The sequence below is a fragment of the Thermomyces lanuginosus genome, assembly GCF_041956635.1.
Source record: "Thermomyces lanuginosus strain ATCC 200065 unplaced genomic scaffold VTN49scaffold_7, whole genome shotgun sequence".
Taxonomy (NCBI): Eukaryota; Fungi; Ascomycota; class Eurotiomycetes; order Eurotiales; family Trichocomaceae; genus Thermomyces; species Thermomyces lanuginosus.
Window position 1 is genome coordinate 156,664 of NW_027192341.1, and position 20,881 is coordinate 177,544.

At 54.4% G+C, this 20,881-nt stretch overlaps 11 protein-coding genes across 11 annotated transcripts; 5 read left to right on the forward strand and 6 right to left on the reverse strand.

Moving 5' to 3' along the window:
- Window positions 1–746: 746 nt before the first annotated feature.
- On the reverse strand, window positions 747–1,509 carry VTN49DRAFT_7485 (uncharacterized protein; the record flags this gene model as incomplete). Its single annotated transcript, XM_069415759.1, has 4 exons — window positions 747–978; window positions 1,026–1,193; window positions 1,252–1,418; window positions 1,480–1,509. The coding sequence occupies 4 exons, from the start codon at window positions 1,507–1,509 to the stop codon at window positions 747–749; spliced, it is 597 nt and encodes a 198-aa protein (XP_069271846.1).
- A 313-nt stretch (window positions 1,510–1,822) lies between these two features.
- Window positions 1,823–2,138, forward strand: VTN49DRAFT_7486 (uncharacterized protein; the record flags this gene model as incomplete). The annotated part of the gene is made up of 2 exons (XM_069415760.1): window positions 1,823–1,903; window positions 2,007–2,138. The coding sequence occupies 2 exons, from the start codon at window positions 1,823–1,825 to the stop codon at window positions 2,136–2,138; spliced, it is 213 nt and encodes a 70-aa protein (XP_069271847.1).
- Window positions 2,139–2,151: 13 nt separating this feature from the next.
- Window positions 2,152–4,539, reverse strand: VTN49DRAFT_7487 (uncharacterized protein; the record flags this gene model as incomplete). The annotated part of the gene is made up of 2 exons (XM_069415761.1): window positions 2,152–3,398; window positions 3,453–4,539. 2 exons carry the CDS (start codon window positions 4,537–4,539, stop codon window positions 2,152–2,154), a joined length of 2,334 nt encoding a protein of 777 aa, XP_069271848.1.
- Window positions 4,540–7,086: 2,547 nt separating this feature from the next.
- VTN49DRAFT_7488 (uncharacterized protein) lies at window positions 7,087–8,480 on the forward strand (the record flags this gene model as incomplete). The annotated part of the gene is made up of 2 exons (XM_069415762.1): window positions 7,087–8,387; window positions 8,453–8,480. 2 exons carry the CDS (start codon window positions 7,087–7,089, stop codon window positions 8,478–8,480), a joined length of 1,329 nt encoding a protein of 442 aa, XP_069271849.1.
- A 154-nt stretch (window positions 8,481–8,634) lies between these two features.
- Window positions 8,635–9,043, reverse strand: VTN49DRAFT_7489 (uncharacterized protein; the record flags this gene model as incomplete). The annotated part of the gene is made up of 4 exons (XM_069415763.1): window positions 8,635–8,686; window positions 8,736–8,748; window positions 8,804–8,947; window positions 8,998–9,043. 4 exons carry the CDS (start codon window positions 9,041–9,043, stop codon window positions 8,635–8,637), a joined length of 255 nt encoding a protein of 84 aa, XP_069271850.1.
- Window positions 9,044–9,388: 345 nt separating this feature from the next.
- On the forward strand, window positions 9,389–10,566 carry VTN49DRAFT_7490 (uncharacterized protein; the record flags this gene model as incomplete). The annotated part of the gene is made up of 5 exons (XM_069415765.1): window positions 9,389–9,757; window positions 9,820–9,828; window positions 9,905–9,914; window positions 9,971–10,140; window positions 10,210–10,566. 5 exons carry the CDS (start codon window positions 9,389–9,391, stop codon window positions 10,564–10,566), a joined length of 915 nt encoding a protein of 304 aa, XP_069271851.1.
- A 1,478-nt stretch (window positions 10,567–12,044) lies between these two features.
- On the forward strand, window positions 12,045–15,108 carry VTN49DRAFT_7491 (uncharacterized protein; the record flags this gene model as incomplete). Its single annotated transcript, XM_069415766.1, has 2 exons — window positions 12,045–13,725; window positions 13,778–15,108. 2 exons carry the CDS (start codon window positions 12,045–12,047, stop codon window positions 15,106–15,108), a joined length of 3,012 nt encoding a protein of 1,003 aa, XP_069271852.1.
- Window positions 15,109–15,212: 104 nt separating this feature from the next.
- VTN49DRAFT_7492 (uncharacterized protein) lies at window positions 15,213–16,065 on the reverse strand (the record flags this gene model as incomplete). Its single annotated transcript, XM_069415767.1, has 2 exons — window positions 15,213–15,943; window positions 16,002–16,065. The coding sequence occupies 2 exons, from the start codon at window positions 16,063–16,065 to the stop codon at window positions 15,213–15,215; spliced, it is 795 nt and encodes a 264-aa protein (XP_069271853.1).
- A 386-nt stretch (window positions 16,066–16,451) lies between these two features.
- Window positions 16,452–16,967, forward strand: VTN49DRAFT_7493 (mitochondrial 54S ribosomal protein bL31m; the record flags this gene model as incomplete). Its single annotated transcript, XM_069415768.1, has 1 exon — window positions 16,452–16,967. The coding sequence occupies one exon, from the start codon at window positions 16,452–16,454 to the stop codon at window positions 16,965–16,967; it is 516 nt and encodes a 171-aa protein (XP_069271854.1).
- Window positions 16,968–17,088: 121 nt separating this feature from the next.
- Window positions 17,089–19,061, reverse strand: VTN49DRAFT_7494 (uncharacterized protein; the record flags this gene model as incomplete). Its single annotated transcript, XM_069415769.1, has 6 exons — window positions 17,089–17,244; window positions 17,303–17,905; window positions 17,952–18,332; window positions 18,383–18,870; window positions 18,932–18,967; window positions 19,028–19,061. 6 exons carry the CDS (start codon window positions 19,059–19,061, stop codon window positions 17,089–17,091), a joined length of 1,698 nt encoding a protein of 565 aa, XP_069271855.1.
- A 379-nt stretch (window positions 19,062–19,440) lies between these two features.
- On the reverse strand, window positions 19,441–20,297 carry VTN49DRAFT_7495 (uncharacterized protein; the record flags this gene model as incomplete). The annotated part of the gene is made up of 3 exons (XM_069415770.1): window positions 19,441–19,555; window positions 19,606–20,081; window positions 20,145–20,297. The coding sequence occupies 3 exons, from the start codon at window positions 20,295–20,297 to the stop codon at window positions 19,441–19,443; spliced, it is 744 nt and encodes a 247-aa protein (XP_069271856.1).
- Between the last annotated feature and the right edge of the window lie 584 nt (window positions 20,298–20,881).

Consider the following 20,881-nt stretch of genomic DNA (forward strand, 5'->3'; position numbering starts at 1 on the left):
TCGGTGATTCTTGACTCGATCATGCGGCGGTTTATTATGTATTCAGTTTCTTTCGCATTGGACAATACTCATCGTTGTGGAGTTATTCATACTGGTATATACTACAAAGTTCCAATGATCCGTCAATTCCAATCACTCGCAGATATCAAGCCCCGCGACATCATTGTCCAAATCAGAAATGACTCGGTGTTTTCCGAGTTCTACCTGCCCAACAATCCCGCTGACCGGCATCTGTTGGCCCATCCACGGGAAGCCGGCCGATTCCAACCCAGCCCTTGGAATGGGACTACTTCCGGAACGGAACCAACTTCCTCGATATCAATAACGCTCTCGGAGACTGGGGAGTGGCGAGCTGAGCGGACTCTCATCTCTGCGAGATTATTATCTTGGAAGTCTTTTCGCGCAGGGCGCATGTTCAACAAAGGAAGACGACCGGATGGTCGCTACAGAGCCAAATGTCATCTCCATGAGATCGGGACTTATTCAGAACCTTTCCGTAGTGACTCCTGCAGAAGGGGAACCCGAAGCTTTTCCAGAAAATATTTCATAGCAAGGAAAGGATCAAAGAGTCTTCTTCCGTTGAACCGCTGGGTTTTGAACTCGGAGGCTTTTCTGGAGAAGTTGAACAATGAGAATGAATGGAACCTTGTTAGATTCTTGCGATTCCTCACGAAGATTAATCCAGAGGAGCGGGAGACGACGGCGGAGTTACTTGCTGAGCCATGGCTTGATGGAATCGTTTGTCATTAATTGAAGATGTACATAATGGTATCATTAGGTGTCACCGCAGCCAATGTCGGGCAGGCCTTCGAGCCAGAGCGAACTCTGGCAACAGAGTATATCGACCCATCGGATCTCAGGAAAATCGCTACTCCCTTTTGATCAAAACCCTCGATGAGCCGATGTGGTTGAACCTGATAGTGCCCGACATCGAAACCCGCCCTTGGACCCTCTCGGCCAGCCGGCCCGACCCTTTCTCTTTCCTCACAGTCCTCCTTTTTCTCTCCGTTCTATAAACGACTCACGACCTCGAACCTCCACCCCTCAACATCTGCTCAATATGCTCCATACTATTCTTCTGCGTCGTCTCGAGATACTGCAACCTCTTCTCCAAATTCCCAATCTCCCCCTTTAACTTCTCCGACTCTGTCGAAAGTCGTTTATCGACTGTTGGAATTGGTGTTGCAACAAACCTACTCTCACCATCAACATCAATTGTCAATCGAGAAAGAAGGGATTGATTTGACGTACATCTTCCCAACACCCTCGTAGATATTTGTATCCTCTGGTAACCCTCGAATTTCATTCGCAGTGAGCTCCAGCAGTCGTAGATCACGTTGTTTGGCGCCGATTTGGGTCTTGACGAGGTTGATTTGTTGTTGGGCGGCGACGGCGCGGGTTTCGATTTCTTGGATGACCTGTTTTATTTTTTTCCATGAGTTTCGAGGTTTCCGGTGAAAGGGGAAGGGAAAAAAATACCTTTTGGAGGGCTTCGTTTGGAATAGCCATGGTGGGCGATTTATATGACTTGCGTTTTGGCAATGGAGGAGATTCAGATGGTCTGGTTGTTTTGAGATATCGTTCAGATGCGGGTGGGATGGAGGGAGGTTCGCGGAGCACCAAACCTAAGGACACAAAAAATTGACCAGTCTGATTGGTTCAAAAACTCCCTTGATTTTTAGGGAATAACCAATGGAAAGACCAGGAATTATGCATTTCGACCAATTGTGTCCTCGAGGACAAAAATTCCCAAGCCGTTCGACATTACGACTACGGGCTTCGAAGTACTACAAGTGACGGATTAATCTGAACGCATGAGTCCATGAATTCACTACCTAGACAACCAACTGGGCACCGGGCAATCCTGGCAATCCAAAACTCCAACCTTACGACCGTACCGTCCGTGAAGGGCAGGGCATACATACGACCCATGATACAAGAAAAGCCAGGAACTATAACGAACGAATGAATGGGAGAATACACAGCAAAACAGGATTCCGAGATAGCAACAGCAGCACCAAACGCAGCAAAACACAGAAAAAAAAAAGGACAAAAGCAAGACAACACCAATCCCTCATGATATGGAACATGTCGCAACGACAAACCATCAAGAGACAGCAAAAAAGCCGCATGACTAAATCGATCATCCCGTCACGACGGATTCGGATTCCGTTCTCGGTCCCGTTCTCGGTCCCGCTCTCGGTCCCGCTCTCGATCACGATCCCGTCCCTGCTCCGCCTCCACAACCTTGTTGGGGGCCTTCTTCGCCCGGAAAGAGAACTCCGCCAACAATGCGAGGTGGTCAGATGGGAAGTGATAGTTGGGGAAGCCAGGCATGCGCTTCAGATACTCCTTGTCCACCTCGCCAAGCAGGCCGGTCACCTGCATCTGGTTCGTCGAGTACCAGATGTAGTCCAGGATGGACTTGAAGTCCGGCGTGTAGTTTGTAAATGGCAGCTCCCCGATCATGCCGTAGGCCGACTTCAGCTTGAATGGATGCGTCATCCCCTGCCGGCTGAGGTTACCGTACATACGCTTGCCCAGGTCTGGGTGCGCTTCGGTGAGCCCGCCGTGCGCGATCAAGTTGTACACCGCCTCGCCAGGCGCCGAGTTGATGTCGCCGCAGATCAACATCGGGATCTCGTCGCCGCTCTTGTATTCGGCCGACGGCGCCGGCTCGATCTGCTCCTCGCCTTGCTCGCCGTCTGCCTCCGAGAAGCGGAACGCCGTCTTGTCTGTGCACGGCGGCCATTTGGCGTACCCTTCGGCCAGTTTCGTAAGCTCCTCCATCATGATCGCCGACTGAATGAGCTTGACGTCCTTGAACGCCGGATCCCAGTACAGATGGGCATTGACCACAATCAGCCGTTGGCCCGACATGCGGTGTTCCAAAAACACGACAACGGCGATGTGGTCCTTTTGCCAGAGCCGGTTGTAAATGTCATCTTGTCCCTTGGCATCAGGCCGCCGCACCGCCGTCTGCCCAAAGTTGATCATCTGCTTGTCAAGCAGGATGAACTTGCTGTCCTTGAAGAATGTCGCGCAGCCATCTACCGACTTGGCTTCCTCCTCGCCCATGCCCATCGCCCGACCGCGCGGCCAGTAGACGCCCTTGTAGCCGTTGTACGCCAGCTGCTCGCGGAAGAACTCATTGTAACTACCTTGATCAACCTCCTGCAAGCAAGCAATGTCCGCATCGTGGCCGCGAATCTCGCTCAGCAGGAGATCGCGCCGGAATTCCCAGCTCAGCGCCCGCGACGGCACGTAGCCATAGTGCGATGGCGACGCCGACCCGTCGCACAAAGTATTGTACGAGAGAACGGTAAACCTCTCAAACGACGTCTTGGGGGTTGACTCGTCCAGAACGATCCAATCGCGATCCGCCGGAGGCAAATCCACTATATATCGTTAGCGTAGTTCTGATTTTCCATAGTTCCCACGATAGAGCCCACCAGGCATGTTTTCTTTGAGATATGTGATCAATGCTCGCGTGCCCTCCTTCATGATCTGCGACTTCAAGACCTCGTTCAACGGATTGCCCTGAATCCCCAGCGTCTCCAAACGGTACAGGTAGCCCATCTCGTACGGCAGCGTATGCAGGTGGTTGTCAAAAAGATAGAATGTGCGCAGGTTGGTCAGCATGCCAATCTCCGGGGGGAGCTCGCTGATCTCGTTGCTCGACACGTCCAAATGAGTCAGGTTCCGAAGCTGCCCAATTGCTGGGGGCAATGTCTTGAGCTTGTTGTGGTTCAGATACAGCTTATTGAGGAACTGATACTGGAACAGCTGCGGAGACAGTGCGCGCAGGCCCTGCCCGCCAAAGTCGAGCGCCTTCCAGCCTTGCCGCGAGCCCTCTTTGGATGCACCATTCTGTTTGTCACCGGTACCGTCGGATTGGTCGGCCTGCGATACCGGAATGAGTTGGATGCCTTTACTCTGCTGGGCAACGGTCCGCGCGTAGTAGTGCGGGGAGCTTGCTTGTCTCGATTCGGCCGCCAGCTGCAGCTGCTGTTGCCAGTGCTCGCTCATGGCAGTCTCATCAATATCATCCTCCACGGCTGCGGGCGTGCCATTCTGCAGGTGAGCGGGGGTGAAGTGGGGAGTCGACGCGGCAGCAAGGGCACTGGCGGCAGCAAAGTTGTGCTGGTTGAGTTGATGTGCCGCTTGGTTGTGGTGCGGATGATGAGGATGCTGCTGCGCATGGTGAGGGTGGTGGTTCTGGTGTTGGAATTTGGGCATCTGCATGGCAAATCTCTGCGGGGCCTGGCCGCCATTCATCATGGCAGCATGCTGGCCCTGGTGGCTCTGGCCATACATGGTGTACGGATAGAAGGCGGAATTGCCCAGGGAAACAGGCGCAGCGGGCGATTGCGGCGGGGAAGGAGATTTGCCGCCGTAGTTCACGAGCGCGGGCGAATCGGCCTCGGAAGCGGAGAAGTACGGCTGTTGAAATTGGTTCTGGCGATGTTGAGACTGCGCTTGTAGAACGGAGAACGGCCCGGCCCCAGGCTGGTGGAAGCGATAGGGACCATCTGCCATCTAACGTGGCAGGCGAGATGGGACAGGGAGCCCTCTGAGAGCCGGGCTGGGCAGGGTGGTGATATACGTTTTTGGGTCTGGAGAGAACTGGCTGGGTAAGAGGATTCGAGGCCGCGCACGCTCTCTCCTTCTCTTCAACATGGAGCCCTGGGGCAACACCTCCTTCAAAAACTGGGCAGACCCGTCCGCCGGGGGTCCAGCGGCATGCGACCAGATCAACGGGGTGTCGGTCTCTTTCCCTTGTCTCTGGTCTCTGCTGCTGTTATCCCGTCGTTGAGGCTCGCTTCGGCAGACCGAACGTTAGCGGAGAGCAGCGGGAACGGGACTAATCGATAGCGAGTGAGTCAAAGCGGCGATGGCGGTTCGATTGGCGGTGGTGTCCACACGCACGTAACTTGTCGCAAAACGGTCGATTGCAGCTAGTCGTAATGGGTCAGCTATCCTGTAGAGGCCGTTTTGTCGATACCAGGCACCGGATTGGGTTCTTGATGCCGGCTTTGGAGGAACCCTTGCAAAGTGATGGTCGTCGGATCATGTGACTCTCGTCTAGCAAGGGGGCAGTTTCTGATTGGCTGCTGTTGCTGAGTCATTATATTGATGCCTGGGGAGTCCAAGTTCTCTTCCCAGCTGTGAACAGCTGTCCACAAAACCGGTAGAGCTTTATTGTGTTTGCGATTTCGTCAATTTGTCGCCATTGCGACTGGACTTGGAATCTGGGCGTCTTTCCGTGAGAAGCCATTGACCCGGCGAGCGTTCTACGCAGGGTCGTGTCCTGGTAGCACTAGTATCTCAGTCACTCCTTTGCCCTGTGCTTTGCCCAGGTTTTCGACGTATATAGAGGCGGTATAGCTTCTTTGGGTTGTGCCGGTTTTGCCTGAGGTTGTGGCAATGCCTTGCCTGAACTCTGGAGATTGAGCCCGAGTTGAAGTGGCCAACATGATTTGAGACTCGAACATCGAGTCTAGCAGAGACAGTTGAACTCCTGGCCTCGGACTGATACATGAAGGGTCGTATCCAGCGCAATTTGAGTCCGTTACCCATGCATTCGCTATTAATAGATCCTGTCCTCGAGATTGAGGTATACGAAGTACTCCGTATTCTGTGCGGAGTTGTAGCTTGACAACTGACAGTGGACGTGATAATCAACCCGGTGAACTACCAATGTCTGGAGGAATCAAGCCTTGCCAATAGCGTATGCCAGGTCTACCTATACGAAAATATCTCATTATCGGTCGAGCGTTTCAAGCATTCTGAGCCAATACGATTGATATATCGACCAGCAGACAAGAAGCCCAGCCGGCCCTAACTCTCACCACGCTCGAATCCTCAAATTGAACAAATCCAATCGATGAATTTATTCGGCTATCGAGCGCATCGCGGCTCGCATTAGGCATCCCCCAAAAGAAAATGGTTGATGGGAGTAACAGTTCACCCACACAAACCCTTGCGAGCACCCTCGGAGCCGATGGCCGATGCAAAGTAACTCTAACTCCGCCCATGTAACCAAAATTGGCATCTGATTGGACTCAACGTACCATCTGGACGGTTGACCACGATGCAGCTTTGACACCCCCTAACCTAATGCAGTCGCAAAATCTGCAAGGAGAGGCCTTTTTCTTCACATGATTGTGCACGCGCGTCCAACGCACAAGCCCCCAGCCGCCCACGGCGCATCTCCAGAAGGGTTGATCAGCGGACCCCCGATCGATCTGATCCGCAGTTGGGGTCCAGTCCCAGCGGGTTGGGTGGTGATTTTCAAAGTTTGTTGACATCGGCAGATCACGGGTAACAGAACCACGGGTTGATATCCCGAAGTTAACGCGGTAGGAGATGGTACGAGTACAATCAATCCTTCTACGAGTATCAGAACAGGAATCATCAGCTGCCTCCAGTAGACTACTCTCTGATCCTTGTCTGCCGTACGTTCTCGACTCATCGCTCGTAATCGTACTCATCAGATTCCATATCGTACTCGTCCAATTCGGTTGTGCGGATGGACGGCCATTGTGAGTATCAGGTTCTTGTCGGCATTGATAGCCGTGTCCGGGAGCCAATCTCGGCCCTGGTCATCACTGCATATTCGACTAAATTGCCGCGCCTACCTGCATATTGAACGAGATGGAAGAAAGGATCAATTGATGATGGTGATGTTGACACGTGCGCTCAACTCGAACTGCTCGTGGTCGATAGGGAAAAGACAGCAAATTGCAAAATTGATGCAAGAAATGCGCAAAAATTTAGTGCAAATTAGCGCCACCCTTTTTGGCAATTAGTCTCTACCCAATAGGGTCTAGAGTCGCCCGGACGGCCCGCCGCCGCCGACCGTTGCAGCACGTTAGCCAGAGACCGACGGGGATTAGGCAATCCAGTCATCCACACACTATGCTTGACAATCTCGTACCCGAGATTTCCCAGGCGTTCTTGGACCGTATTTTCCACGTGGTTCGGGCTGCAGAGCTCCCCCTCGTCAATCTGTCGGCGACTGCAGGCGCGGGTCCATCCCGATTCGGCTGTCAAGGATAAGATTGCTCAGCTGAGGTCATAATCATGGCTTTCCCTCTCACTCAGGAGTCGAAAGACTCCGACCGTCCGGGCAGAGCAGATCCCTCATCCTCGTCCCCATCGGTACCGTCCACCAGAGAAGAGTCGAACAGCAGATTGAAGCAATCCCTCATGTGGGCAACGGCGATTAGAACCGACATGCTTATGCATGCCCCCCCTCCGCCCAAGGCGGAACCCCTCTACCCGTCCTCCGGCCCTGGCCACAATCACTCAGCAATCTTCGATCACGATCACAGTTCGTTCCAGTCGGAATCAACCATTCGTTCTGGCAGTATCAGCGCGGCATCTGGCTCCTCCGCGTCGACCGCGCCCGACTATACCACGCGACCGTTTACCCGGATCAATAACCGGTTTTATTTCCGCGATCCCGATAACCCCTATCCGCTGCCCTGCACCGTGGCCGAGGTGCATCGCCAAAGCATGCGCACCATCCTTCTCGAGCACGTCTTTGGCGCCCCTGTCTGTGCACCCCAAACGCGGGAAAAACCACCGAAGCGCGTCTTGGAGATCGCTTGTGGCTCCGGCTTGTGGTCCGCCCGATGCCATGACTACTTTGCCCGATCCGGGAGACCCAATGTCTCCTTTACCGGCATGGACATCATCTCCATTGCCCCGGATATGCGCAAGGCCGGCATTGATTGGCATTTTGTGCGGCATGACCTGCGCAAGCTGCCGCTACCGTTCCCCTCCGAGTCGTTCGACCTGATTTTCATCAAGGATGCCTCGCTCTGTCAGTCGGCCAGTACGCAACAGACTAACCTCCTCGCCGAACCCCTGCGCGTACTGAAGCGCGGTGGCGTCCTCGAAATCTGGGACTCGGACTATGTGTTCCGCGCCCTACTCCCGAATCCAACGTACCCGCCGAACATCGCCGAGCGCGATCGGAATCTGGCCGATGCCACCGCGACGTATCTGATCTCGCCAGCCACGCCGTTCGCTGCGGCCCAGAACCAGTACTTGCGGGACTACAATGCATGGGTCGAAAAGGCCTTTGAGCAGCGGAGACTTAACCCCATGCCGTGCGCCACGATCGGGCTGCAATTCAGCACCGAGGCAGATAGTTTTCAGAGCGTCGGGAGCCGGCGGGTTGCAATCCCGCTGGGAGAAGTGCGGTGGGAGAAAGACGGGCTCGGCTGGTCGTCGTCTGGGCGGCCGCAACGGGCACTGACGGAAGACCAGCTCGCCCTGCGGCGGCTAGCGATGATCACCGTCGTGCAGATGATCGAAGGCATGGAGCCTATTCTTATGCAGGCCAGCGGCAAGACCCGCGACGAATGGGAGCAATGGTGGGCCGCGATGACGACCGATCTGCTGCATAAGAATGGCGCGGCAAACGGCGAGTGTCTCGAAGTCGGAGCGTGGTGGGGGCAAAAGAATGATTCACGATCGACTTCCTCTTCTGATACAACTTGTTTTCTGTTGTTACTATTTTTTTTTTTTTTTTTTTTTTTTTGGAAGATACCCTTGTTTTTTTTTTGATATATCGGGCGGCTTGCTTTTTGGTGGTTTGGCTTGGAAATGGTTGGGTCGGTGTCACTGGGATTCGTATCTTTGCTTGAGTGTCCGGTATCTTTTGAGGTAGTACCTGTGAATGTGTTAATATCTTGCTTGTTTCTGTCAATCTGCCAACATACAATGCCTCAATTTCTGCAAACTTCAATTAGCCCAGTTTGACATCAATAGGTTGGGTTTGTAAACATACCCTTTCTCACGAACTCGGCTCTCCGGATCGCGTCCTGGATCTGCTGCTCGTCCCTGAGATGGGCCTTGCTGGCGAATGCACGATGCAGCCGGTCACGGAAGTAAGTATATCCCAGGGGATACTCGCGGCCCATATAGAGGAGCTCTATTCCAGTTAACGCTGGTTGTGATTTCAAAGAAGAGAATGGTCCGTACCCTTGTATAGACGGAGGACCTGGTGGCGGAGTTCTGAGGAAGCCATTGCGATCTGGTTAAGTTAGCGTCAAGACCTGGAACAGCTGCGACAGCGGCACGTCCAGGAACGAATCAGCACAGCTGGTTTCTCGCAGCAGAAGTGAAGGTTGAGTTTAATCTGAGGCGATCGGTTTTCTTGGAGATTTTAGCTGGGGCGGAGACTGACTGAACTCAAGATCGAGTTTCCGAGGGGCGCGCGGCATGCCTCGGCGAGTTGGCGGAGCAGGTTCATCTCCGCAATTCCGCAGCAGATGGATCTAAATCTCAGCGCAACACACGGACCAACACCAAGACTGAGCTTGTTTGCCAGGATAATTCTCTAATTACAGGCGCTACATTCCCCGACACAGCAATGGCTGCCCTACGAGTACTACCCCGGCCGCGACCACTCAATTCGCTCTTACAGTTCTCCGCGCGCACTCCGCGATGGCATCACCATTCTTCCGCCGCCGCTACTAACGCGTCCACCTCGGACAGTACGCCGAAGATACAAACCTCCCAGTCCGAGTCACCCGTTGACCCGCGATGGCTCTCCCTCATCAAAAGGCGCATTGGCAAGTGTCTTATGTTCGGCCTGAAGCCGTCGCAGGTGCTCGAGGCGGGCCGTATCCTGCAGCAGATTGCGCGCGACTGGCGGGAGCTCGTTGCGGGGAGCCAGGGCTTTCTCACGCATAAGACGAGGAGGGCAGTGTATCGGCAGAATGTTGCGTGGGGTGATATGGTATTTCTCTCTGTTCCTGATGCGTGCATGTTCCACAAAAATGGCTAACGAAAATTTAATAGGATTCGATGGTATGCACGCCCTTGTCAGAGAGTCAACTTCGAATTGGTTGATTCAGCATGTTTTCTAGTTATGGATGATTGACAGTTAGTAAAGGGTAAGTGGAAACAATCACTCCATGAAGCCGTAAGCGGTACTCATAAGCCTATTAAGGACATGTCAACAATGTGACCTACGCTCGATATGCCGAAACCGCGCGCGTCAATCTCATGCGCAACTATGCAACCTACATCGACCCGGAGCACCGAACCGAATGGACCAACTTGGTTGGGCCCAGAGGCATCGGATTGATTCTGCAGAGCATCAAAGTGGACTACAAGTTTGTACGACCTTCCTCTCTCAATGGCCATCAGGCCAGATAGGTACAGAGTACTGATAAATGATGATGCCAGCCCATGACCTGGCCCGACCAAGTCACCGTGTATCACCGCCTGACGCAGAATCCGGCCGATTCATTAAAGCGATCCATGTTCGAGCAAGAAGCGTTGATCCTTTCCGAGGCGAAGCAACGCCCCGCCGCGCGATGCCTCGAGCAGAACGTGCTCTACGACTACCGGCAGCAGCGCCGGTGCACTGAGCCGCCCTCGTTCCTGGCCGAGCAGTTCCAGAAGACGTGGGAATTACAAGAAGCCGCCAAACGGGAATGGCGGCAGCGGATCACGGAGATTGAAAGTGCAGTTCGCCAGCTGGAGTTGGACAGCTGGGATCGGCCAGATGCCGTGGAGGATCTGGGGTCGGCACGGAAATGAGGGGATCCGACTTCGGCATTGATTGCGATCCGCTGCCGATAAGAGAGGCAAGAAACGAACGCAATTGACTCCAATCCCCCGCGGATCTTGATTGTGATGATCGTTGCTTGTCCTGGACTTGTCGGAGACCTGGAAGAAGTCGATCATGCCAGTTTCTCAAAATTGAGTCCTGGAGGCTCTGTATATTTAGAGCTGGTTGGTCAATTATGAGCCAATCAGATCGTGCTATTAGTGTATAGACCAATCATATTTGAGAATTTCCATGACGTAAGCACAACTTGTCCAAAACCGCCGGTTATTCCTCCGAATTAGGGCAAACGAGCCTTTATCCGTCTGCTTCTATTTCCAACTTGACCAATCCGGAGGCAAATTACGCCATTAGAGTACGAAATGTGACTCAAGGAATACCGGATTTGGTTAGGCCGGAAAATGCTTGATTGATCCAGGCGATCTCTTTTACTTTTGCCAAACTCAGACCATGTTCCGCCGCGCCGCTGACGTGGTCGAGAGGTACTTGGGAAGATTTTCATATGAACGAGGTTCTCAGTGTCAATGCCCTGCCTGCCGGCATCGGAGGGGAGTTTTTGTGTGGGAATCGAGCGGGAACCTGACATTAAGCGCAAACAACGGCGGGTATGAGAATGGTACGGTATGTAACGTAAAGTAACGTTACACACGGTGTATCTTAGGTTGCCAAAACCAAGGCATGGATCTATGGGGCAGAAGGGCTATCGATCAATCATAGAGTCAAGAGTATGAAAAGAGCTGAAGAAGAGAAAAAAAAAAAAAAACTTTGGAATGGCTCCGCTGGATGTGTTTCATGCATTGAATCTAATTTCTGACAGTCTGGCCACATTGACCATGCACACTATCTACTATTCCAACATCACCGCTCCCGCCGCGATCCGCAACCCCGCACTATGAGTAGAATCAGTAGACCGGGTAATCAAGGGAATCAACGATCAGCCCATCAGTTAATCTGGATAAATCATAAAACGGCCTAGCGGCTGCAAGGGCAGGGACTAAAAGACTTAATCCAGCTTTCAACCTGAAGCAAAGCTTGGCTTCCGCTAGTGGAGACCCGATCTCGTTGTGACGTTACCGGTATTGTAATTACCAGACTTCTCAGCACGGATTCTTCATTCTTCCGCCTCAAAAAACTGCCACCGCCATCACCAGTTCACCATCTGTCTGAGTCTGCCCGGGCTTTTGCTCGCTGTTTTTCCCCGCATTTAGTTGTACTGGTTATATTCCGAATCGCTCGAAGAATATATCAAGGTATCTTCGAGTGCTCCGCCGACAGGAGTGTGCGATTTTGCTGGTCGAACACCGATTCCCAGCCCCCCTCGACACTCCGCCGAATTGCCTCACATTCCCTCTTCGCTGTCCAATCTGACCGCTGCCTGGTCCCGGGTCTTTGGCGGTGTGTGCCAAGTGGACTTGGAACTGGGCCCCTAGCCATCCGCGTGCCCTCGTCCATGCCACGCTCATCGGCTGCGGCTCGGAGAGGTCACCACGGTAGCAGCCATCGCCACGAGAACGGTTCCGCCGTCAATGGACAGCGCCGCGTCAATAAGCAAAAGTCGAATGGCCATCTGAACGGGAATGCCGTTAACGGCGCCGCTGCCGCCGCCGCTGCCGCTGCTTCTTCTGCTGCGTCCTGCACCTCCGCCTCGCATGTCCATGTACCCGATCTCGTGTCCGGTAAGCCGAACGGCGATGCGGCCAAGCTCGACGGTTTCGCGCATGACTGCGACGATATGACCTGCAGCGACGTTTTGGGTAGCCCTAGCGCTTCCAAGGCGGCGCCGTCCGGGAAGCGGGCGGCCGCGCATCAGTCGTCGTCGGTTAATGCGTTTGCCCTCGCCTCGACCATCCTCAAGTCGTGCCCCATGTACGACACAGTCGCCATCCTGATTTTCCTCCTGCAGTTGCCGCCCATGGTCTTGACGCTGGTTCAGTTCCTGTTCGCCTCGTTGACGTTCTTGCCCCCTAGTGGGGGGTCGGCAGCGTCCTCGCTGACGTCCAACTTTGACATCTTCCAGGGCCCCGCCGGCACGCCGTCTTTTGGGACCATGCTTGCCATGGATGGGTTTTGTTTGCTGCTTTGGGGGTTGTTTATGTGGACGTGGGCGCAGAACTTTGCCCTCGACCTCGCTCACGTGCAGGTGGCCATCACCTTGGGCGGCGGCGCGGCGGGCAAAAACAGCAGTGTAAATGCGTTGTGCGTGGGTATTGTTCTCTTCCTGCACATTGTTCGAAGTAAAGGCGTGCAGGATTTTGTGTTGCATCATTTGGTTTCGTCCAAGCTGGTCAGTCCCGATCTGCTCGCGCGCTGGATGCGCTATGTGCCTCCAGAATTACGCCGGTCGGATCCTCCGCAGTCGCCGAGCTGGCTTCGGAGCATCCTAGCTGTCCATATCCTGGCGCAGGCGGGCACCGCGATGGCCCGCCGGTCCATGGCGCGCAACCGGTCCCCGCAGCCGTCGCGTTCGGGCAGACGGGTCGACGCCGAGGCGTCCGCAGGATCGGGCCAGTTTGATTCGGCCGTGGAATCGGCCGCCAGTGCCAACTCTGTTCTGGGAGTCGACGGCCCGCTTGGGCCTTCCGCCTCCAAAGAAAGCCGAGCGCAGCTAGCCAAGCGACGGAGACGGCAGGCCAACCAGGTCCGAAGCAGACAACCGTTTTGGGCAGCGTTGGCCAGCACAAAAGTAACCGTCATGCGGGAGTACGAGCATTCGAGAGCACTCTCGAAAACTACTCGGGGACTTCCAATGACTGAAGATGATTTACAAGGAATCACCCTGGACGATGGTTTGATATGGATCACGCATGTGGACAGCTCGAGTATTAAGTTTGCCGCGGGCGATTTTGCGATGATGGACGATGGGACTACAGCGGCCGGCGCTGAAGACGGCCGATGTGGAAATGAACCGGCTGAGCCGTTTTACGTGTGTGTCAACGGGGCTCTTTGGGCGACGGCCACGATCCGTCGTGTATCCGACTGTCCATCTGGTTCGAGTGCGGTTCAATGGAGGGGGGAGATTTCGGGGCTTGCTCCTAACTGTGCCTATACGTGCTCGTTTGTACGGAGTGATACCGATGAGGTGTTTTGCTCCGTGAGCGTCAAGACCCCAGCTGCTCCTGATGACGATCATGGTAGGTCCCCGATGATTCTCGTGGATTTTTTCAAAACTTACGATTTTGGTAGCTACTGCTGGCTCTGTAGCCACTCCAGCACGACCATTGCACCGACCATCGTCTCCGACCTCGACACTCAGGAACTCGATTGTCAACGCCGAAGCGAAGCTGCAGGAAAAGCGCAGTCGCTTAAAGAAGGCTAAGAGCGACCACAAGGTGGCCATCTCACGGGTCCGAAAGGAACTGGATGCCTACAATCACCGTCTGAACAGCGGCAATGATGAAAACCGGCAAAAGCAGCGCTACCTGCAGCTGGAGCGCAACATCCGACAGACGGAAGAGGCAACGGCCGCGCTTGACTCTCAGCTGGATAACCTGGAGAATGTGCCCGATGAGGAGATGGAGCAGTGGCGGTCGCAGCGGGCAGAGTTTGATCGGGAGATGGAGCAGCTGAAGACGGCCAAGGAGGAGTTGATGGCTGCACGGGCCGCTGCAGCGCGGGAGGTTGCGTCGCTGGATTCGGAGCTGGCGTCTGCGATACAGAAGCGAGAGCGACTGCAGAGCCGGCGCACGCGGCTGAACGAGCAGTACGAGCGGATCGTGTCGGCGAATGCGCAGGGACTGAACGAGCGGGAACGGCGCGCGGCAGAGCAGTTTGCGCGCGAGCAAGACCAGGCCAAGATCGAGGCCAGCTTCAACGAGCAGATGGCCAGCATCTCGCGGTCGGTGCAGGACTACCAAATGCGCACGGCGCAGCTGTGGCAGCAGGCGTCGGCGATTGAGCAGGCGCTGCAGCAACAGCAGCAACAACAACAACAACTCCTCGAGGCCAGCCCTCTACCCGAGAATCACCTGCCCACATCTCTCGCGGGCGAATCACCCAACAACATGACCATCACCCCGGCCTCCGGCCGCTCGATCCTCGGCGCGAGCCTGTCAGGTCTCCGCTCATCCAGCCCTCTCCAGGCAGCAGCTTCGCCGGTCCCCAGCGCCAGCGCCAGCCCAATGCAGGCCACGCTTCAGCAGCAGCAGCTCCATTCGTCGCCACGGCTCAGCGTGGCCTCGTACTACGGGTACCGCGACCGTTCGTCGTCGAACCGGTCGGCGCGCAGTAGCATGTACTCGTATACGGAGCAGCAGGGTGACCAGGCTGACTCTGCGCCGCGACGCAGCTCCATGTCCGACGGCAGCAAGGGAGGGCATGTTAGCCCGACATACGGGCCCATTGGCAGTCCGTTCAACCGGGCGGGCAGTCGCGCGGGAAGCCGTGCGGGGAGCTGTGCGGGGAGTCGGGCTAGTGGGAGCGGCAGCGGCAGTAACAGCGGGAGTGGAAGCGGAAGTGGCAGTCCCAAGTCATTGCGCGCAGAAGGCCCATTGAACTCGAGCTCACAGGACATGTAGTACAAAAAACAGGGTGTACCTAGTAAAAGAAAAGTTGCAAATACATCTATACAACATATCCAATATATATACATACATAAACATCTAATCCATAAATTGATAAATTAGATCTCCTCCCCAACCCGCCAAAACCTTGTATCCCCATACGTCAAGCAAAACTCCTTCCCCGGATCCCGCACATCTTTCCCGGGCGAAGAGCCAGACGGGAATTGCACCACGCGTCTTACCGACGCCAATACGACGGTATGATCCAGCACATCCACCGAATGATTTGGCATATAATCACAATCAAGAACAAAACAGAACGCATCCTCCTCATCTTCCCCGCGGACCCGTAAACGCGGGAGGGTCATAGCGCCTCCCCCATCCGGTGAGTCAACGGGAATATCCTCAAATCCAAACAACACCCCGTCTCCCCCTGGGTCCGAGCCCAGAGAAGAGAGTACATGTTGATTCCCTCTGGCAAACGCCCTTGCCAATCTTGTCGCCGGCGGAGAACACCCAAGCAGATGAACGAGAAACCGTCCCGAAGCACGCAATGCGTCGAGGGTTTCTGAAGGGCGGCGCGCGTTGAAGGAGATAATGGGTGGGTGGGGAGGGGAGAGGGTGACGGTGTTGAAGGATGATATTGTCATTCCGCGGGCATTCCTCCCCTCGGATGAGGACGAGTGCTGGGAGGGAAACGAGGCGGTCACGATGGCGACCGGGTGAGGAACTCGGCGCATCAATAGGCGGAGGGTGGTTGTAAGGTCGTCATCGTTGGGCTTTTTGGTTGAGTAGGTGCGTCGTCGGAGGCAGTTGGTGCAAATATGGTTGAGGAATTGTTGTCGTGGTCCTACAGAAACCATTCAACGACCGCTCTTTGGGTACGTGTGAGAGAAGGAGGGACGTACTTGTTCCTGCTCCACGCCAGATCCAGCTCCAGTTCGACAAGTTCGTTGGAGTAGCGCGCTTCATCACTGTGTATTCGCTGGCTCTGGCTTTCAATTGATATAGATCTTGAATCCGCAGACTCGCCCGTCTGCATCCTTCTAATCCGCAGCTTCTCTCCCTCGTGGTTCTAACCGCAATGGCTGGAAATTTACCAGCACGAACTTCAGAATCGCTTTTGGATGACTTGCTGCAGGCTCATCCGGGAAAAATTACATACCTGATTAGGTTAAGAATACATATATCGGGAGATTAATATTCCGAGCCAAGATCACCAAGTTCGGTTAGTTAGGCCCAGATTTCCATCAGCGCAGCTTTCAAAACTTCGATATCCACGCCTTCGGACAGACCATACCACGGCCCCCAAATTCAACGCCAGCAAAATTGCAATTGACTCATATCCCTCTTTCACAATGTCGGCATCAATATCCGTCTCGCTCCGGCGAGCATCGTTACCTACATCCCGCACCACCACCACAACGACAACAACATCAACAAGCTATATCTGCCAACAATGCCGACACGCAACCCTCCTCCGTCGTCCAAAACGCCCGTACACCTTTACGCAACTTGTGACGCTCTCCGATGGGAGCACCTTTTTGCATCGTACGACGTCGCCGGCGCCAATTTACCGATCCACGCGTGACGTGCGCAATTCGCTACTCTGGAACCCGACGAGTAGCAAGTTGATGAATGTCGAGGATGATGAGGCGGGGAGATTGAGGGCGTTCCGTGAGCGGTTCGGTCGGAGTTGGGATGCTGTGCCTACCGCTGCCGAAAAAGAGGCGAAGGAGGCGAAGACGGCCGAGGATGAGGAACAGGCCAGGATTGATCGCGAGATCCAGGAGGAGGAGGATAATTTGTTGGATTTGATCAGCTCGTTTGGGCAGGAGGATCAGGGTGGCTCGTCGGGGAAGAAGAAGAAATGATTTCCTGATTTTCGATTCGATGTGTGATTGGGTTTACGAAAGGGGTTTTTTTTGTCGTTCCTGTATTATACTGTACCAAGGAAATGTTATACTAGCGCTATCATACATCAAAGCCGTTCGATCATTCATTCGCTTGTTCTTCCGTTGCAGTTTGTTCCGTTGTTGCGGGTGCCTCGCCAGAGCTGCTCGCCGTGCTCGGTTTCGGCGGCGGATAAAGCGGGTTCCCCTCTTCGCCGGCATCGAGCTGCAGCAGGAATGTCTCCCAAAGCTCGATCAACTGTAGTACGTCAGCACGAGCCATTACTATATCCAAGGGCTGGGGGTAGAAGAAGTACCTCCTTCTGCGCCTCAACAGCACTCTCCAAGAATGTCTCCACGCCCGACTTGAAATCTTCCACCTTCTCCCGCTCGAACCGCTCCAGCTCATTGCGCATCAGCCGTCCCATGTCCTCAAACAGCAGCCGCGACTGATGAACTTTGCGCTCCGCGTCCGCAACGTCCGCGTTGATCTGGTTCAGCCGGTCCTGCTGTGACTTGCCCTGCCGCAGCAGCTTCTCTTGCGTGTGCCGGCGCTTGCTGAGCTCCTGCTCCGCATTGTGCCAGTTGTGGAACGCCTTTTGCCGCTGCGAGAATGCAGTCTTGATGCTACCAATGAGTCGAATGTATTCTTCGATCGTGATGCCCAACGTCAGCACGTCTTGCTGCGCCTGTCGCTCATACAACTCGCGGATCCGGAGCTGCAGGTCGGACAAGCCCTCGAGTGGGCCAGAGAGTTGCGGCGACAGCTCGACAGCTGCCAACGAATGCAGAGACGCGGAAAAGTCGCCGGCGGCTTCTGCAAGGCTTTTGCGCTGAGCGACAACCGTGTCCACAGCTTTATGTAGAGCTTTCAATTGATTCTCCAGCGCATCCAGATAGATTCGCCGATCATGGAACCACTATAGAAGTCAGTTAGATCGCCTCCCGAGAAATCTGTATACTCACATCATCATGTTCAATGAATTTCCCCCCTCCTCCAACCGATATTCCGAGCGAGCTCAGCATGCCCTTGTTCTGGCCAAGGTCCGGCTCGCGGTTCTCCTTGTTCTTGATATCTATGCTAAGCGAATCGCTTTCCAGAAACAATTTCAAATCCGCATCATGCTGAAGAATCGGATGTGCTGCGATCTTATTGAGCATGCGTTCCAGCGCCGCTCTCCGCGACTCAATAAAGTTCGCATCAAACCGCCCAACGGCCTGCTTCTCCGGCGGTGGGGGAACAACAACACCGGGGTTATTGTTATGCAGCTGATTATACAGCCATAAAAAGTCCCGGTATCGCCGGCCAACCTCAAATTCGGGTCGGCGGTATGCTTTGGACGTAGTCTACGCTCATTAGCACTACTTCGAACAACCCGTCATCGATGCCAGCTTACCTTCGTTCGGACTCGATATACAATATGACTACTGGTCAGATCGCCCACTTTGGTGGGATCCCCGACAGTGATATGGAACGTCGGTTTGGCCGCCTGCTCCACGCTAATACTCGGCTGCGTCTGCCTCTTGGGAGCGTCGGCCGGCGGCGGTTGCACCGGCGGCGGATTCTGCCCGCGCGGCGGCTCTTCAGTTAAACTGACGGAATCCATCATGCTCACTGCAGTGCTCGAAGGTTGGGATACCGCAGAGGCCGGTCGCACGCCAGGTCCGGGCTCCTTCGACGGTGGCAGCGGAGCCTCCTCGGCGGCCGAGCTTTCGCCCAAGGGCCCCAGCGGATCAGTAGAATCATCTACAGCTTCAAGCTTGGTGACCTGCGCGCTGACTTTGCGTGGGCCCCTGGGTCCACGCCGGACGGCCGATCGCGAGGTTGTCGGTGCAGTGTCTTGTGTTGCTGGCTGGCTAGGTGCAGTTGCGGGCTCGGTCGAGCCTACAATCAGATCGTCAGCGCGGCGCGAATCGTAATCGACTCAAACTCAGCTCGAAATTACCATTGCGGTTCGCGGTATGCGACTGCGAGAGCTCATCTGTCGGGTACATTTCTTAGCGACGATTGACAAACTAGACAGACTCGACAATGCACTTACCGCCCCACGGGGACTCTCCGGCGTCGAGATCCATCCTGACGGGTGGATGCAAACAAGAAACAACTGGTTCCTGTAAGATGATATCTGCGCAGACGCAACGCTGCGTGGTGAGAGCGAGGAGGCCGGGGCGTTGGCAATGGCCGCGCGGTCGGTCATTGGTGGATGCCTCAGGCGGCAATAACCGCCAACTTCCTGTTTGGGAAAACTGGGTGCCTGGATTGCTATGAGCCTGGCGAGACGACGATTCTCGATGATTATTTTCAGTCTCAAAAATTAGTAGTTCTTTGTGTTTGCAATTGCATGTATTACGTCCGAGACATCACAAAGGTCTATTTTCCATAATCAATCATGAACTCATCGCCTCATCGACGGTCAACTACTCCTATGTTCTCATACTCCTAGGGAAGATAAGCTTATTTCTTGACCCATGGTAGTCCCAGCTTGTGCATTTCAACCGCCAATTGGAACAGATAGTCAAGACTCTCGCACTGCGTCTTCGCCTTGGCTACGTCGTCACCCCAGACATAACTGACAATGGGTTAGTGCGCGGGCTCTCCGAAAAGAAGCACCAGACTTACATTCCATGCCGGCGGACCAGCACCGCATAGGTATCTGGATTCTCTTCCATTGCCTTCTCGAGACTTTCCGTGAGATCCTCCTCGAACGCCGTGTTGTCGATGATGGGGATCCGGAGCGTGTCGTGATACCCGAGCATGCCTTTGCCCGGGCCCCTAGGAATGCCCTTGATCTGCTCAATGTTGCTGATTTCAAAGTACCCACTCGGACCAAGCTCGCGCTCGACAAGAAGGGTCACCAGGACAGCCCATTGCGAGTGGGTGTGAATGCAGCAGCCGGCGCCGCGGTCGAAGGCGGCCAGGAACAAGGGCGTGCAGGCCGAGGGTTTCAAATCCTTGGGTTTGCGAATATAGTTTCGCGCAGACGGAGGATACTTTGGAGTCGGATATTGCAACACAAAGAGATCTTGGGGCTTAATCAGCTCCTTCTGGACTCCAGACGGTGCAATGTAGATGTGATCTCCGTGCCGAATGGAAGTCTGTCAATCCGTTCAAATATTAGTTCGAATGAAGCCAAATGTTGAGCAGGAAGTATAACTCACACCGCCGCCAGTCCCGGTGACCCATCCCCAATTGTAGAATTTCCGGCAGAGCTCAGGGATCAGATTGGAGGGGTGTTGAGGGTCATCGGACTGGACCAGATGGTCGTTATTGTCGTTGGTTCCGTTGGTTTCAACTTTGGGAGCGTCTGTCATTTTTGCGCTGTCTTGTAGAACAGGAGAGAATTGTCCCGTCGTAGCTTCGACAAATTGGATTTTCGACAATATACGAATGCTGCGAAAAGGTAGAGTAAATCACTCAAAAAAATCCTGGGAAAATTCCTGGACTTCAGCAGGCCGCGGGGCCGATGTCGCGATTTCGGCCCTGCGATTGGATCATCCGCAGCCCATTCCCATTGGCAGAGATCAGCGTCCTCCAGATGCATGATCTCATTACCAGCAAGCAGAAAGCAGAGCTTCTCATAGTCTCAATTCCTACTGTTTTTGTGATGGGATGCCATATTCTCATGGCAGCAATTTTTCAATTGAAGGCGATTACCTAATCGCGATGATTCATGCAGCACAGAAAGAAGGTTGTAGAAAGTGCACATTTCGGCAGAGCAGCTGCCACATTTGGCCGACTCAGAGACGGAGCAGCGGCGCTCAAATCAGAAGGCTAGTAGGTTACAGTACCTGGCACTGTAGCAATTGGCGAATTAGGCCACGTGCAATGAAAAGGAACGCCTTCTACCAACCATCCCAACACAATCCCGAGCATACAGCCGTGGCCCGGCCCCATG